This window comes from Pecten maximus, chromosome 16 (genome assembly GCF_902652985.1).
Source record: "Pecten maximus chromosome 16, xPecMax1.1, whole genome shotgun sequence".
In the NCBI taxonomy this organism is placed as follows: Eukaryota; Metazoa; Mollusca; class Bivalvia; order Pectinida; family Pectinidae; genus Pecten; species Pecten maximus.
Window position 1 is genome coordinate 1,278,952 of NC_047030.1, and position 18,701 is coordinate 1,297,652.

General features: G+C 31.2%; 1 protein-coding gene across 7 annotated transcripts in view; it reads left to right on the forward strand.

Moving 5' to 3' along the window:
• Positions 1–18,701, forward strand: part of LOC117345258 — a 125,289-nt gene that overhangs the window by 46,371 nt on the left and 60,217 nt on the right. For all 7 annotated transcript variants that reach the window (XM_033908292.1, XM_033908299.1, XM_033908295.1 and 4 more), the window contains one exon: positions 9,419–9,515. In XM_033908292.1, coding sequence (XP_033764183.1) covers positions 9,419–9,515 — 97 coding nt within the window. The remainder of the gene's footprint in view (positions 1–9,418; positions 9,516–18,701) is intronic.

Sequence of the window (18,701 nt, forward strand, 5' to 3'; positions counted from 1 at the left end):
TAATCTAGAGAAATTCGCCTGATAGAGAATTAATCTAGAGAAATTCTACTGATAGAGAATTAATCTAGAGAAATTCTACTGATAGAGAATTAATCTAGAGAAATTCTCCTGATAGAGAATTAATGTAGAGAAATTCTCCTGATAGAGAATTAATGTAGAGAAATTCTAAAGATAGAGGATTAATCTAGAGAAATTCTACTGATAGAGAATTAATCTAGAGAAATTCTACTGATAGAGAATTAATCTAGAGAAATTCTACTGATAGAGAATTAATCTAGAGAATTCTACTGATAGAGAATTAATCTAGAGAATTCTGCTGATAGAGAATTAATCTAGAGAATTCTACTGATAGAGAATTAATCTAGAGAATTCTACTGATAGAGAATTAATCTAGAGAAATTCTGCTGATAGAGAATTAATATAGAGAAATTCTACTGATAGTGAATTAAACTAGAGAAATTCTGCTGATAGAGAATTAAACTAGAGAAATTCTACTGATAGTGAATTAAACTAGAGAAATTCTACTGATAGAGAATTAATCTAGAGAAATTCTACTGATAGAGAATTAATCTAGAGAAATTCTACTGATAGCGAATTAATCTAGAGAAATTCTACTGATAGAGAATTAATATAGAGAAATTCTACTGATAGAGAATTAATCTAGAGAAATTCTACTGATAGAGAATAAATCTAGAGAAATTCTACTGATAGAGAATAAATCTAGAGAAATTCTACTGATAGAGAATTAATCTAGAGAAATTCTATTGATAGAGAATTAATCTAGAGAAAGTCTACTGATAGAGAATTAATCTAGAGAAATTCTACTGATAGAGAATTAATCTAGAGAAATTCTACTGATAGTGAATTAATATAGAGAAATTCTACTGATAGAGAATTAATCTAGAGAAATTCTACTGATAGAGAATTAATATAGAGAAATTCTACTGATAGAGAATTAATCTAGAGAAATTCTGCTGATAGGGAATTAATCTTGAGAAATTCTACTGATAGAGAATTAATCTAGAGAAATTCTACTGATAGAGAATTAATCTAGAGAAATTCTGCTGATAGGGATTTAATCTAGAGAAATTCTACTGATAGAGAATTAATCTAGAGAAATTCTACTGATAGGGAATTAATCTAGAGAAATTCTACTGATAGAGAATTAATCTAGAGACATTCTACTGATAGGGAATTAATCTAGAGACATTCTACTGATAGAGAATAAATCTAGAGAATTCTACTGATAGAGAATTAATCTAGAGAAATTCTACTGATAGGGAATTAATCTAGAGAAATTCTACTGATAGAGAATTAATCTAGAGAAATTTTACTGATAGGGAATAAATCTAGGGAAATTCTACTGATAGAGAATTAATCTAGAGAAATTCTACTGATAGGGAATAAATCTAGGGAAATTCTACTGATAGAGAATTAATCTAGAGACATTCTACTGATAGGGAATTAATCTAGAGAAATTCTACTGATAGAGAATTAATCTAGAGAAATTCTACTGATAGAGAATGAATCTAGAGAAATTCTACTGATAGAGAATTAATCTAGAGACATTCTACTGATAGAGAATTAATCTAGAGAAATTCTACTGATAGAGAATTAATCTAGAGAATTTCTACTGATAGGGAATTAATCTAGAGAAATTATACAGATAGTGAATTAATCTAGAGACATTCTACTGATAGGGAATTAATCTAGAGAATTTCTACTGATAGGGAATTAATCTAGAGAAATTCTACTGATAGAGAATTAATCTAGAGAAATTCTACTGATAGAGAATTAATCTAGAGAAATTCTACTGATAGAGAATTAATCTAGAGAAATTCTACTGATAGAGAATTAATCTAGAGAAATTCTCCTGATAGAGAATTAATGTAGAGAAATTCTCCTGATAGAGAATTAATGTAGAGAAATTCTACAGATAGAGGATTAATCTAGAGAAATTCTACTGATAGAGAATTAATCTAGAGAAATTCTACTGATAGAGAATTAATCTAGAGAAATTCTACTGATAGAGAATTAATCTAGAGAATTCTACTGATAGAGAATTAATCTAGAGAATTCTGCTGATAGAGAATTAATCTAGAGAATTCTACTGATAGAGAATTAATCTAGAGAATTCTACTGATAGAGAATTAATCTAGAGAAATTCTGCTGATAGAGAATTAATATAGAGAAATTCTACTGATAGTGAATTAAACTAGAGAAATTCTGCTGATAGAGAATTAATATAGAGAAATTCTACTGATAGTGAATTAAACTAGAGAAATTCTACTGATAGAGAATTAATCTAGAGAAATTCTACTGATAGAGAATTAATCTAGAGAAATTCTACTGATAGAGAATTAATCTAGAGAAATTCTCCTGATAGAGAATTAATGTAGAGAAATTCTCCTGATAGAGAATTAATGTAGAGAAATTCTACAGATAGAGGATTAATCTAGAGAAATTCTACTGATAGAGAATTAATCTAGAGAAATTCTACTGATAGAGAATTAATCTAGAGAAATTCTACTGATAGAGAATTAATCTAGAGAATTCTACTGATAGAGAATTAATCTAGAGAATTCTGCTGATAGAGAATTAATCTAGAGAATTCTACTGATAGAGAATTAATCTAGAGAATTCTACTGATAGAGAATTAATCTAGAGAAATTCTGCTGATAGAGAATTAATATAGAGAAATTCTACTGATAGTGAATTAAACTAGAGAAATTCTGCTGATAGAGAATTAATATAGAGAAATTCTACTGATAGTGAATTAAACTAGAGAAATTCTACTGATAGAGAATTAATCTAGAGAAATTCTACTGATAGAGAATTAATCTAGAGAAATTCTACTGATAGCGAATTAATCTAGAGAAATTCTACTGATAGAGAATTAATATAGAGAAATTCTACTGATAGAGAATTAATCTAGAGAAATTCTACTGATAGAGAATAAATCTAGAGAAATTCTACTGATAGAGAATTAATCTAGAGAAATTCTATTGATAGAGAATTAATCTAGAGAAAGTCTACTGATAGAGAATTAATCTAGAGAAATTCTACTGATAGAGAATTAATCTAGAGAAATTCTACTGATAGAGAATTAATATAGAGAAATTCTACTGATAGAGAATTAATCTAGAGAAATTCTACTGATAGAGAATTAATATAGAGAAATTCTACTGATAGAGAATTAATCTAGAGAAATTCTGCTGATAGGGAATTAATCTTGAGAAATTCTACTGATAGAGAATTAATCTAGAGAAATTCTACTGATAGAGAATTAATCTAGAGAAATTCTGCTGATAGGGATTTAATCTAGAGAAATTCTACTGATAGAGAATTAATCTAGAGACATTCTACTGATAGGGAATTAATCTAGAGACATTCTACTGATAGAGAATAAATCTAGAGAATTCTACTGATAGAGAATTAATCTAGAGAAATTCTACTGATAGGGAATTAATCTAGAGAAATTCTACTGATAGAGAATTAATCTAGAGAAATTTTACTGATAGGGAATAAATCTAGGGAAATTCTACTGATAGAGAATTAATCTAGAGAAATTCTACTGATAGGGAATAAATCTAGGGAAATTCTACTGATAGAGAATTAATCTAGAGACATTCTACTGATAGGGAATTAATCTAGAGAAATTCTACTGATAGAGAATTAATCTAGAGAAATTCTACTGATAGAGAATTAATCTAGAGAAATTCTACTGATAGAGAATTAATCTAGAGACATTCTACTGATAGAGAATTAATCTAGAGAAATTCTACTGATAGAGAATTAATCTAGAGAATTTCTACTGATAGGGAATTAATCTAGAGAAATTATACAGATAGTGAATTAATCTAGAGACATTCTACTGATAGGGAATTTTAATCTAGAGAATTTCTACTGATAGGGAATTAATCTAGAGAAATTCTACTGATAGAGAATTAATCTAGAGAAATTCTACTGATAGAGAATTAATCTAGAGAAATTCTACTGATAGGGAATTAATCTAGAGAAATTCTACTGATAGAGAATTAATCTAGAGAAATTTTACTGATAGGGAATAAATCTAGGGAAATTCTACTGATAGAGAATTAATCTAGAGAAATTCTACTGATAGGGAATAAATCTAGGGAAATTCTACTGATAGAGAATTAATCTAGAGACATTCTACTGATAGGGATTTAATCTAGAGAAATTCTACTGATAGAGAATTAATCTAGAGAAATTCTACTGATAGAGAATTAATCTAGAGACATTCTACTGATAGAGAATTAATCTAGAGAAATTCTACTGATAGAGAATTAATCTAGAGAATTTCTACTGATAGGGAATTAATCTAGAGAAATTATACAGATAGGGAATTAATCTAGAGACATTCTACTGATAGGGAATTAATCTAGAGAATTTCTACTGATAGGGAATTAATCTAGAGAAATTCTACTGATAGAGAATTAATCTAGAGAAATTCTACTGATAGAGAATTAATCTAGAGACATTCTACTGATAGAGAATTAATCTAGAGAAATTCTACTGATAGAGAATTAATCTAGAGAAATTCTACTGATAGAGAATTAATCTAGAGAAATTCTACTGATAGAGAATTAATCTAGAGAAATTCTACTGATAGAGAATTAATCTAGAGAAATTCTACTGATAGGGAATTAATATAGAGAAATTCTACTGATAGAGAATTAATCTAGAGAAATTCTACTGATAGGGAATTAATCTAGAGAAATTATACAGATAGGGAATTAATCTAGAGAAATTCTACTGATAGAGAATTAATATAGAGAAATTCTACTGATAGAGAATTAATATAGAGAAATTCTACTGATAGAGAATTAATATAGAGAAATTCTACTGATAGGGAATTAATCTAGAGAAATTCTACTGATAGAGAATTAATATAGAGAAATTCTACTGATACAGAATCAATATAGAGAAATTCTACTGATAGGGAATCAATCTAGAGAAATTCTACTGATAGAGAATTAATATAGAGAAATTCTGCTGATAGAGAATTAATCTAGAGAAATTCTGCTGATAGAGAAATAATCTAGAGAAATTCTACTGATAGAGAATTAATCTAGAGAAATTCTACTGATAGAGAATTAATCTAGAGAATTTCTACTGATAGGGAATTAATCTAGAGAAATTATACAGATAGTGAATTAATCTAGAGACATTCTACTGATAGGGAATTAATCTAGAGAATTTCTACTGATAGGGAATTAATCTAGAGAAATTCTACTGATAGAGAATTAATCTAGAGACATTCTACTGATAGGGAATTAATCTAGAGACATTCTACTGATAGAGAATAAATCTAGAGAATTCTACTGATAGAGAATTAATCTAGAGAAATTCTACTGATAGGGAATTAATCTAGAGAAATTCTACTGATAGAGAATTAATCTAGAGAAATTTTACTGATAGGGAATAAATCTAGGGAAATTCTACTGATAGAGAATTAATCTAGAGAAATTCTCCTGATAGGGAATAAATCTAGGGAAATTCTACTGATAGAGAATTAATCTAGAGACATTCTACTGATAGGGAATTAATCTAGAGAAATTCTACTGATAGAGAATTAATCTAGAGAAATTCTACTGATAGAGAATTAATCTAGAGAAATTCTACTGATAGAGAATTAATCTAGAGACATTCTACTGATAGAGAATTAATCTAGAGAAATTCTACTGATAGAGAATTAATCTAGAGAATTTCTACTGATAGGGAATTAATCTAGAGAAATTATACAGATAGGGAATTAATCTAGAGACATTCTACTGATAGGGAATTAATCTAGAGAATTTCTACTGATAGGGAATTAATCTAGAGAAATTCTACTGATAGAGAATTAATCTAGAGAAATTCTACTGATAGAGAATTAATCTAGAGACATTCTACTGATAGGGAATTAATCTAGAGACATTCTACTGATAGAGAATTAATCTAGAGAAATTCTACTGATAGAGAATTAATCTAGAGAAATTCTACTGATAGGGAATTAATCTAGAGACATTCTACTGATAGAGAATTAATCTAGAGAAATTCTACTGATAGAGAATTAATCTAGAGAAATTCTACTGATAGAGAATTAATCTAGAGAAATTCTACTGATAGGGAATTAATCTAGAGAAATTCTACTGATAGAGAATTAGTCTAGAGAAATTCTACTGATAGAGAATTAATCTAGAGAAATTCTACTGATAGAGAATTAATCTAGAGAAATTCTACTGATAGGGAATTAATATAGAGAAATTCTACTGATAGAGAAATAATCTAGAGAAATTCTACTGATAGGGAATTAATCTAGAGAAATTATACAGATAGGGAATTAATCTAGAGAAATTCTACTGATAGAGAATTAATATAGAGAAATTCTACTGATAGAGAATTAATATAGAGAAATTCTACTGATAGGGAATTAATCTAGAGAAATTCTACTGATAGAGAATTAATATAGAGAAATTCTACTGATACAGAATCAATATAGAGAAATTCTACTGATAGGGAATCAATCTAGAGAAATTCTACTGATAGAGAATTAATATAGAGAAATTCTGCTGATAGAGAATTAATCTAGAGAAATTCTACTGATAGAGAATTAATCTAGAGAAATTCTACTGATAGTGAATTAATCTAGAGACATTCTACTGATAGGGAATTAATCTAGAGACATTCTACTGATAGAGAATAAATCTAGAGAATTCTACTGATAGAGAATTAATCTAGAGAAATTCTACTGATAGGGAATTAATCTAGAGAAATTCTACTGATAGAGAATTAATCTAGAGAAATTTTACTGATAGGGAATAAATCTAGGGAAATTCTACTGATAGAGAATTAATCTAGAGAAATTCTACTGATAGGGAATAAATCTAGGGAAATTCTACTGATAGAGAATTAATCTAGAGACATTCTACTGATAGGGAATTAATCTAGAGAAATTCTACTGATAGAGAATTAATCTAGAGAAATTCTACTGATAGAGAATTAATCTAGAGAAATTCTACTGATAGAGAATTAATCTAGAGACATTCTACTGATAGAGAATTAATCTAGAGAAATTCTACTGATAGAGAATTAATCTAGAGAATTTCTACTGATAGGGAATTAATCTAGAGAAATTATACAGATAGTGAATTAATCTAGAGACATTCTACTGATAGGGAATTAATCTAGAGAATTTCTACTGATAGGGAATTAATCTAGAGAAATTCTACTGATAGAGAATTAATCTAGAGAAATTCTACTGATAGGGAATTAATCTAGAGAAATTATACAGATAGGGAATTAATCTAGAGAAATTCTACTGATAGAGAATTAATATAGAGAAATTCTACTGATAGAGAATTAATATAGAGAAATTCTACTGATAGAGAATTAATATAGAGAAATTCTACTGATAGGGAATTAATCTAGAGAAATTCTACTGATAGAGAATTAATATAGAGAAATTCTACTGATACAGAATCAATATAGAGAAATTCTACTGATAGGGAATCAATCTAGAGAAATTCTACTGATAGAGAATTAATATAGAGAAATTCTGCTGATAGAGAATTAATCTAGAGAAATTCTGCTGATAGAGAATTAATCTAGAGAAATTCTACTGATAGAGAATTAATCTAGAGAAATTCTACTGATAGTGAATTAATCTAGAGAAATTCTACTGATAGAGAATTAATCTAGAGAAATTCTACTGATAGAGAATTAATCTAGAGAAATTCTACTGATAGAGAATTAATCTAGAGAAATTCTACTGATAGAGAATTAATCTAGAGAAATTCTACTGATAGAGAATTAACCTAGAGAAATTCTACTGATAGGGAATTAACATAGAGAAATTCTACTGATAGAGAATTAATCTAGAGAAATTCTACTGATAGAGAATTAATCTAGAGAAATTCTACTGATAGTGAATTAATATAGAGAAATTCTACTGATAGGGAATAGAGAATTAATCTAGAGAAATTCTACTGATAGGGAATTAATATAGTGAAATTCTACTGATAGAGAATTAATCTAGAGAAATTCTACTGATAGGGAATAAATCTAGGGAAATTCTGCTGATGGAGAATTAATCTAGAGAAATTCTACTGATAGGGAATAAATCTAGGGAAATTCTGCTGATTGAGAATTAATCTAGAGAAATTCTACTGATAGGGAATTAATATAGAGAAATTCTACTGATAGAGAATTAATATAGAGAAATTCGCCTGATAGAGAATTAATCTAGAGAAATTCTACTGATAGGGAATAGAGAATTAATCTAGAGAAATTCTACTGATAGGGAATTAATCTAGAGAAATTATACAGATAGGGAATTAATCTAGAGAAATTCTACTGATAGAGAATTAATATAGAGAAATTCTACTGATAGAGAATAAATCTAGAGAAATTCTACTGATAGAGAATTAATCTAGAGAAATTCTACTGATAGGGAATTAATCTAGAGAAATTATACAGATAGGGAATTAATCTAGAGAAATTCTACTGATAGAGAATTAATCTAGAGAAATTCTACTGATAGAGAATTAATGTAGAGAAATTCTACTGATAGAGAATTAATCTAGAGAAATTCTACTGATAGAGAATGAATCTAGAGAAATTCTACTGATAGAGAATGAATCTAGAGAAATTCTACTGATACAGAATTAATCTAGAGAAATTCTACGGATACAGAATTAATCTAGAGAAATTCTACTGATACAGAATTAATCTAGAGAAATTCTACTGATAGAGAATTAATATAGAGAAATTCTACTGATAGAGAATTAATCTAGAGAAATTCTACTGATAGAGAATTAATCTAGAGAAATTCTACTGATAGAGAATTAATCTAGAGAAATTCTACTGATAGAGAATTAATGTAGAGAAATTCTACTGATAGGGATTTAATCTAGAGAAATTCTCCTGATAGAGAATAAATGTAGAGAAATTCTGCTGATAGAGAATTAATGTAGAGAAATTCTACTGATAGAGAATTAATCTAGAGAAATTCTACTGATAGAGAATTAATCTAGAGAAATTCTACTGATAGAGAATTAATGTAGAGAAATTCTACTGATAGAGAATTAATCTAGAGAAATTCTACTGATAGAGAATTAATCTAGAGAAATTCTACTGATAGAGAATTAATGTAGAGAAATTCTACTGATAGGGATTTAATCTAGAGAAATTCTCCTGATAGAGAATTAATCTTTCAAACTCACTAATAAGACTATTAAAAATTTCCGTCATACAATAAACAGTTAAAGATAATTATTTATACAAAATACAAATCTCAATTAGTGCATAATCATTATAATAATATTAGTACTAATTGCTTCAGAGGTTTAATGTTCAATCCTTTTTTTTTGAAAAGAAAAATTGCAGAATTTTGGAATCAGTTTTTCATTTACAGGAAAGGAGTACACCGACCTAGTTATGAGGAGCAGAGTTCATCAGACATGACAGCAGAGAGCAGTAGTAAAGATGGAACTCTGGAGAGTTTAGATGATGTAAGTTAATCTTCTTCACTCATTGATGGTTCTCACTGAAAGGTCATGACCTGTATCTACCAATAACAACTCTCCATTGCAGGTCAAAGATCACTCAAAGGTCATGACTGTATCTGCCAATAACAACCCTCCATTGCAGGTCAAAGATCACTCAAAGGTCATAACCTGTATCTGCCAATAAGAACCTGTCCATGTTATACTTAAAGGTCATGACCTGTATCTGCCAATTAGGACCTGTCCATGCTATACTTCAAAGTTATGACCTGTATTTGCCAATAAGATGCCCCCCCCCCCCCCCCCCTTACCCATTGCAGGTCAAATATCTACCAATAAAAACCCTCCCCTTTGGGTCAAATATCATGGAAAGATCATGACTTATATATCTGGCAGTAAGTAGAACCATTTGAGATCCTTTAAAAGGTATTGATCTTAAACATACTTGACATTAACATTGTAAACAGTTCACAACCTTTTGTAACTAAAGTAATATAATTATAACTTTCCATTCGGGTAGAATTTGAGTTGATAGCTAGTTTTGAGTGACAAACCTGATGCCTGAGGAGAGACAACTCTGATAAGATAAAAAGATAAACAAAGGTTCTGATGGTTGTTGCTGCCAATCAGAAAATATTATTCAAATATTTAAACAAAAAAACATGTTCCTAAAGAAGAAACATCTGATCTGAATTTTCATGTTAACCTCATAGATCTTCAGGAAACAAGAAAATATTAATCACTGTAACCAATCATAGCTGGTATCTTTAGTTTATGTGTTTTGTCCTTTTAAACTTTTTGACTTTGACCCTTATGTATCATTGAAAAAATGTAGAATGACATCTTGGAATGACAGTTTTATAACGGTAGAAACAAAATAATTTATTCTGCTATAGTACAGTGTTGTGAGTGACTGATTGACTGACTGATTTGTCTTGTGTAGAATGATAACTCCAAAGATTATTTATATCCAGGAAGATACATATGTGCGTATATATATAAATGTATATAAAGTTCATTTGTTAGAAGTTGTCCCCTAGAGGACATCTATTCAAGCGTGATACACCTATATACACAGGTGTATACTATATATTGAAAGAGGCCAGCAGTGGGGTAATTTGTAAACGTTTTCGAATAAAAAATCTCAAATAATTCATTATGTATATGAATATTAAATGTTGTTGATAAGGATTTTATAAAATTATGTATCATCTGCTACATCAAATTTTGATATTAAGATAATACATAGAAAAAACAACTCCCCGAAGTATGTGCCCCAAATACGAATGATGAGTCGTTGGGGTTTCCGGGATCTGGCATAAGTTGACAGCCATTCAAGAGTTGTCCTGATCTGAGGTAAAGTCTGTATGATGTAGATGTTTTAATGATGCCATTGTAAATTACAACTTTTATTTTGAAATTCTAGTGAAACTAAATGTTACACAGACCTCTATGTGTCAGTCGTATAGAAATACCTGTCATTCCTGGCGGAGTGTTTATATATATACAGCAAATATCGGGTGGACCTCTGGTAATGGGGTCAACCTGGTTTATAAATAGGCCATAACTAACATCTGGTATACCTCAATGTTCTGTACTCTATATTACAATTTACTCACAAGATGGGGAGAAGGAGGGGATAATATGTATTGTATCTATACTTGTTTGACAATATTATCAGTGTAGTATTTTATAATATCTCTAGTATGACAATATTATCAGTGTAATATTTTATATCTCTAGTATGACAATATTATCAGTGTAGTATTTTATATCTCTAGTATGACAATATTATCAGTGTAATATTTTATAATGTCCCTAGTATGACAATATTATCAGTGTAGTATTTTATAATGTCTCTAGTATGACAATATTATCAGTGTAATATTTTATGATATCTCTAGTATGACAATATTATAAGTGTAGTATTTTATATTGTCTCTAGTATGACAATATTATCAGTGTAATATTTTATAATATCTCTAGTATGACAATATTATCAGTGTAGTATTTTATAATACCTCTAGTATGACAATATTATCAGTGTAGTATTTTATAATATCTCTAGTATGACAATATTAATAGTGTAGTATTTTACAATGTTTCCAGTATGACAATATTATAAGTGTAGTATTTTATGTCCCTAGTATGACAATATTATCAGTGTAGTATTTTATGTCCCTAGTATGACAATATTATCAGTGAAGTATTTTTAGGTCATCTGACCCTTAGGGTCAGGATGACCTATAGTCATCGTTCTTTGTACGTCGTCGTCCGCCGTGCGCCGTGGAATAAGCTTTTCTCATTTCAAAATTATTCTCAAAATCCAACAGTAGGATTTACCTGAAACTTGCCTGCAATGATCTTGAGATAGTCCTGACCAAGTGATGTTACTTTTCGGGTCGGTCAGAAATCCAAGATGGCTGCCATGGCAACTAGACAACAGGGAAGGGAGTACCCAAAATCTTGTCCAGTATACTAGACAACAGGGAAGGGAGTACCCAAAATCTTGTCCAGTATACTAGACAACAGGGAAGGGAGTACCCAAACCTTGTCCAGTATACTAGACAACAGGGAAGGGAGTACCCAAACCTTGTCCAGTATACTAGACAACAGGGAAGGGAGTACCCAAAACCTTGTCTAGTATACTAGACAACAGGGAAGGGAGTACCCAAACCTTGTCCAGTATACTAGACAACAGGGAAGGGAGTACCCAAAACCTTGTCCAGTATACTAGACAACAGGGAAGGGAGTACCCAAAATCTTGTACAGTATATACTAGACAACAGGGAAGGGAGTACCCAAAATCTTGTCCAGTATACTAGACAACAGGAAAGGGATTACCCAAAATCTTGTCCAGTATACTAGACAACAGCGAAGGGAGTACCCAAAATCTTGTACAGTATATACTAGACAACAGCGAAGGGAGTACCCAAAATCTTGTCCAGTATACTAGACAACAGGGAACTTCACCTGGGGGTACCCAAAACCTTGTCCAGTATACTAGACAACAGGGAACTTCACCTGGGGGTACCCAAAACCTTGTCCAGTATACTAGACAACAGGGAAGGGAGTGGCCAAATTTTTATCTGATGTACTAACCATAGTATGAATCAGAAAGGTTAATCTGCATACAAATATACAACCATATATTATACGTAAAAACCAACAAATCCATTTTACTGTTTCATATTACAACACAGGTGTAAAACTAGAAGAGATTCTGTGATTTATCTCTGTATTATTCCTGTGTGTGGCTACACACATTCCTAGGTACTATAAAACATGTGTCTGCATTAAACAGAGAATTACAATGCTCACAGTACACTTTACCTACAGATCATTTACCTGCCTTCACACAATCTCGGAGTTTTTTCTCTCTCCAAATCACTTTGTATCAAAGGTCTACAATTTATTATTTCCAGAAAGTTGTGGATTCTTTTTACTTCTTATATATAGATCCAAATTCTTGTTCTGTAAAGTTTGACCTGGTACAGAAAACTCGTTCCACATGGTGCTGATTATGAACAGAGAATAAGTAGGATTTTAACATGAAGAAACAATGGTATTTCTATACCACATGGAGGTTCAGTAGATTGCCGAGGCTCAGCAGATTGCCGAGCTTCTGTTAACAGCCTTGATTTAGTACTTATGGAAAACAATAAAAAAAAAAAAACATTTATAGTAAGGACAAAATATCAATTGAATGCTTAAATTTGTTTTTAATGTTTAGATTTTTTAGTAAAACATGATATTCCCCCAATCTTTACCTGTGATTTGATTTTGTTACCTGGCCTGATTTTAAGATTTCCACAAGAAAGTTTTTATTTTGTTACCTGGCCTGATTTTAAGATTTCCACAAGAAAGTTTTTATTTTGTTACCTGGCCTGATTTTAAGATTTCCACAAGAGAATTTATATTTTGTTACCTGGCTTGATTTTAAGATTTCCACAAGAGAATTTATATTTTGTTACCTGGCCTGATTTTAAGATTTCCACAAGAGAGTTTTTATTTTGTTACCTGGCCACAAGAGAGTTTTTATTTTGTTACCTGGCCTGATTTTAAGATTTCCACAAGAGAATTTTAATTTTGTTACGGGGCCTGATTTTAAGATTTCCACAAGAGAATTTTAATTTTGTTACCTGGCCTGATTTTAAGATTTCCACAAGAGAGTTTTTATTTTGTTACCTGGCCTGATTTTAAGATCTCCACAATTTTATTTTCCATGTATCATTATTTTGATACTACTCCTTATCCTGGTATACATCTGTTTATCAGTTGTGGCTTTGTTAACTTAGTATTTTCCTTTTTTTGATAAAATGCATAAAATAAAACTCGATAATATATACATATATGAAATACAATAGCATGATATATGGTATGTACACTTTATGGGTATGATAAGTTTCACAGTGAATTTAACTAGTTATAGCTGTCAGATTTGTGAAGCAGATGTTTTCACTAAAGTGTGACCATAAAAAATATTTCAGCTAAGTCCGATTCCTGGCTTTTGTCAGCCTCTCAACTCATTATCCTGTTTCCCCCTGCAATGTCTCATTGAAATATTCCAATCATAGTTATAGTGAAATTCCATTATTTAATACAGGGGTGATAGCTATGATCACTTCACAAATTATAATTTTTTTTTCATATTTTGTTATGAAATATATAAGATACTGTAGATAATGTAAATTTTCATCAGTTTGTGTAAGAATAGAACCGTAACAATAAGGATAGCGGTCAAACACCTGGACACAACAAACACCTGGACACGAAGGTAAACTGTACACAGGTAGATAACAGGTAAGAAGATATATAAGGGACTCCCTTTGTTTATACAATTAGTGATTAAAATTCATCGCAGAGTCCAAATGTTTAGTTAAACGTAAAAAAATGAAGTAACTTATTATGAATAAGTACGTGATTATCTGTATAATGACAAAATTAAAATATTTTCTTTAAAGGACTCACACAACTAAATAATTTACTATATATTATTACTTATATCAAAGTGACCCCATCCCTTCATTCGCTCGTTTGAAGTTCAAATGATGTGAAATCTATATCAAATTAAAGTTTCAAGCTTTTTCTATCAGATACATGTTGTTGTTGTATAGGTTTAATGGCATATAAGAGCACACAGGTACTCGACAGACAGTAACCCTGACATTTACGGTACACTGGGGAACCCCCACCTGGGAAATTCCCGCCTTTTTAAACCTCAAATTCTACGCCATTCTTTTTTCAGTAGGAGTGTAAATTTTTGATTTTCGAAACCTCAAGACCCTACACTTTACTCTCATATATAGAAAGTACCCATTTCATATGTTATTTACTCAGGAAAACAGCTACAAACCAAAGAAACACATTTTCCTCAGAGACTTGGTTCAGGTGAAACACCAGCTGATTGGCTGATTTAGTTGTGAAGTCCTTTATAGCTGATAAGGGGGTTATTTACGAGATTAATATACATGTACAGAAAAATTACAAATAGTTCCTTTAAAGCTGTGTATACTAACAAAAATGGTACGGTTTATTTACAAAATAAATATAAATGTTAAAAAAAAATCATAAATATTTTCATTTCCAGTCTGGAATGTTTTGTGGTGTTTATTTGTAAATAATTATATCATGATATTTTCAATTAATAGGAAGACAGTGGTGTTCATGGTATTGTATACATGCTGTTCTTGGTTAATGTATTAGTGGTATTCATGGTATTTCTTGAGGTGTAGAATAGTAAAACAAAATTTGTATAAGTGATCATGATAATGTTTGTGTGGTGTGTATGGTTATGTATAAGTCTTTTTAATGGTGTTGTATAAGTGGTATTTTTTGAGGTGTAAAATAGTATTTTTGGTTTTGTATAAGTGATGATGATAATGTTTGTGTGTATGGTTATGTATCTCATTGTCCCCTGACTCCATACACATGTGAGTTGTATTATTGATGAAACATACACTTTGGAATGTGATGAATTTACACAACAGCTTGTAACATATAGTACTAGATGAATCTGTACTCAAGTATGCAGAGATCAATTTTTAACATTCTGTGTACAAAAAATTGGAAATGGAGATATATAAATTCCTTTATCTGTATGGATGTTTACTTGGACACCTTTAGAATTATAAATATCTCCCGTGTTCATACACCATCAGGACTTTTCTCCCGTGCTCGGACACCTCCAGGACTTTAAATATCCCCCGTGCTCAGACAGTGACCTCCAGGACTTTTAGTATCTCCCGTGCTCGGACACCTCCAGGACTTTTAGTATCTCCCGTGCTCGGACACCTCCAGGACTTTTAGTATCTCCCGTGCTCGGACACCTCCAGGACTTTTAGTATCTCCCGTGCTCGGACACCTCCAGGACTTTTAGTATCTCCCGTGCTCGGACACCTCCAGGACTTTTAGTATCTCCCGTGCTCGGACACCTCCAGGACTTTTAGTATCTCCCGTGCTCGGACACTTTCAGGACTTTAAAGAATCTCCCGTGTTTGGACATTAGGACTGACAGCTAGTAGCAGTGATCTGTAGAATTTCATATCTAATTCAGTATCAGTCGATGTTTAACTGAATTCACAATTGTTTTTTTAGATGTCATGTAATCCTAAATGGTTGAAGTAACCATCAGAATATCGAAAAATGCTAAAAAATTCCTGTATATATTCCATCGCCCCCCCCCCCCCCCCCCCCCCTCCCCCCCTCCAGTGATGTAATACAATCCTTCCCTAAAAAAGTCTCATCAGTTGTTATCTGTGTGCCAATTATCCAATTGGTACTTAAAAAAAAATTGGCCACATGTGCTTAAATATTCACATTAATTTTCAGCTAAATTGACAATAACATCATAGGGCTTGGTGTCTTCTTGTTGAGAATTTTCGCCTTGCAATCTGAAGTGTTTAAATACGCATATAATTAAGTAGGAATTTGTTCTACAGCAGATATTCAAAATGTTTTCCTCATAACCCTTTGCTTGAAAATGGATATGGCTATTTTTAGTGTCTGGACTATACCATGTTGAAAGTTTAGGGAAGAATTGTTAAGGAAATCCATTGATCTTCAAAGACTTGAGGAAAACCTTCTGTATTGATGGGATAAAGGAGTTCTATAGCATCCATAAGGCTCTTGGTTAATGTAAAACAGAGTTCGTGAACTCAGCAGGTTCGTGTGTGGAAGTTACCCTACACGACCTTCAGGAACAGTTGCTTCGATATTGCACTTTGTGAATGTTTCGGACATGAATACAAGTCTTCAAAAACTGAAATTTTGTAAAACGTGGGAATTTTTACGGCATACTTATCGGTATGTTTTGTTAGAGTATTAATGAGATATACAGAGATGTGTTCTGATAGCACGGATGATAAGTCCGCTCTGTAGACATGTCTCGAGTTTCTTAGGAATTTATATTTCAAAATATTTCGGACATGTTTTGCAGATTTTAATTCAATCTCATCAAAAAATTATCGTCATATTAATTTGTTGAATGATAGTATTTCTCAGAATTGATATTCTGGAATATTCTTCATTTCTGGAATAGAAAATGAAAGTTTTCAGCCATGGATTGTGATTGTGAAGACTGATTCTGAGAATTATTCTGAAAACAGCCATTATTCTGAAAACAGCCAAGTATGGAATATAAAAAAATTGGATAAAATATTCATTCTTCAATCTTCAAAAAGGATATATATCTATTTCCGGAATACACATACAAGTTTTGAATTGTGCATATATTGTGATTCTGAAAATCTTTCAGAAAACAGACAAGTATTGAACAAAAAGAAATCAGATGGAATATTCTTCAAACAGGAAATTTTCTAGAAGACAATACAAGGATTGTGATTATAAGGATAATACCCCGTGGTGTAACTTTGTTATGGAAGTTTGTAGATAGCAATGATAGGCTTATTTTAGTCGTGGTTCTCCTAATTATAGTGGGAAAACATCAGTAATTTTAGTGGGACAGGAAAACATCAGTAATTATAGTGGGACAGGAAAACATCAGTAATTATAGTGAGAAAACATCAGTATTATAGTGGGACAGGAAAACATCAGTAATTATAGTGGGACAGGAAAACATAAGTAATTATAGTGGGACAGGAAAACATCAGTGATTATAGTGGGACAGGAAAACACCAGTAATTATAGTGGGAAAACATCAGTTATTATAGTGGGACAGGAAAACATCAGTAATTATAGTGGGACAGGAAAACATCAGTAATTATAGTGGGACAGGAAAACATCAATCATTAGAGTGGGACAGGAAAACATCAGTAATTATAGTGGGACAGGAAAACATCAGTAATTATAGTGGGACAGGAAAACATCAGTAATTATAGTGGGACAGGAAAACATCAGTAATTATAGTGGGACAGGAAAACATCAGTAATTATAGTGGGACAGGAAAACATCAGTAATTATAGTGGGACAGGAAAACATCAGTAATTATAGTGGGACAGGAAAACATCAGTAATTATAGTGGGACAGGAAAACATCAGTAATTAGAGTGGGACAGGAAAACATCAGTTATTATAGTGGGACAGGAAAACATCAGTTATTATAGTGGGACAGGAAAACATCAGTAATTATAGTGAGAAAACATCAGTATTATAGTGGGACAGGAAAACATCAGTAATTATAGTGGGACAGGAAAACATCAGTAATTATAGTGGGACAGGAAAACATCAGTAATTATAGCGGGAAAGGAAAACATCAGTAATTATAGCGGGAAAGGAAAACATCAGTAATTATAGTGGGACAGGAAAACATCAGTAATTATAGTGGGACAGGAAAACATCAGTAATTATAGTGGGACAGGAAAACATCAGTAATTATAGTGGGACAGGAAAACATCAGTAAATATAGTGGGACAGGAAAACACCAGTAATTATAGTGGGACAGGAAAACAACATCAGTTATTATAGTGGGACAGGAAAAAATCAGTAATTATAGTGGGGAAAGGACAGAAGAAATTCTTCTACTTTGAAAATGTTTTGCTTTGTGCAGCTGTTAATGTGTACAGTTTGAAACATTTAGATTTTAAATCAATAATTTTGAAGCATTTTTAAGTATTTCAACCATTCTATAAATCATGACTATGGCATACAGGATGAAGTCATAATGTGAACGTTGTTTCTTTTTTTTAACTTTTGAGATCTGGATACATAGGCATAAACGCCTGCGCCCAGTATT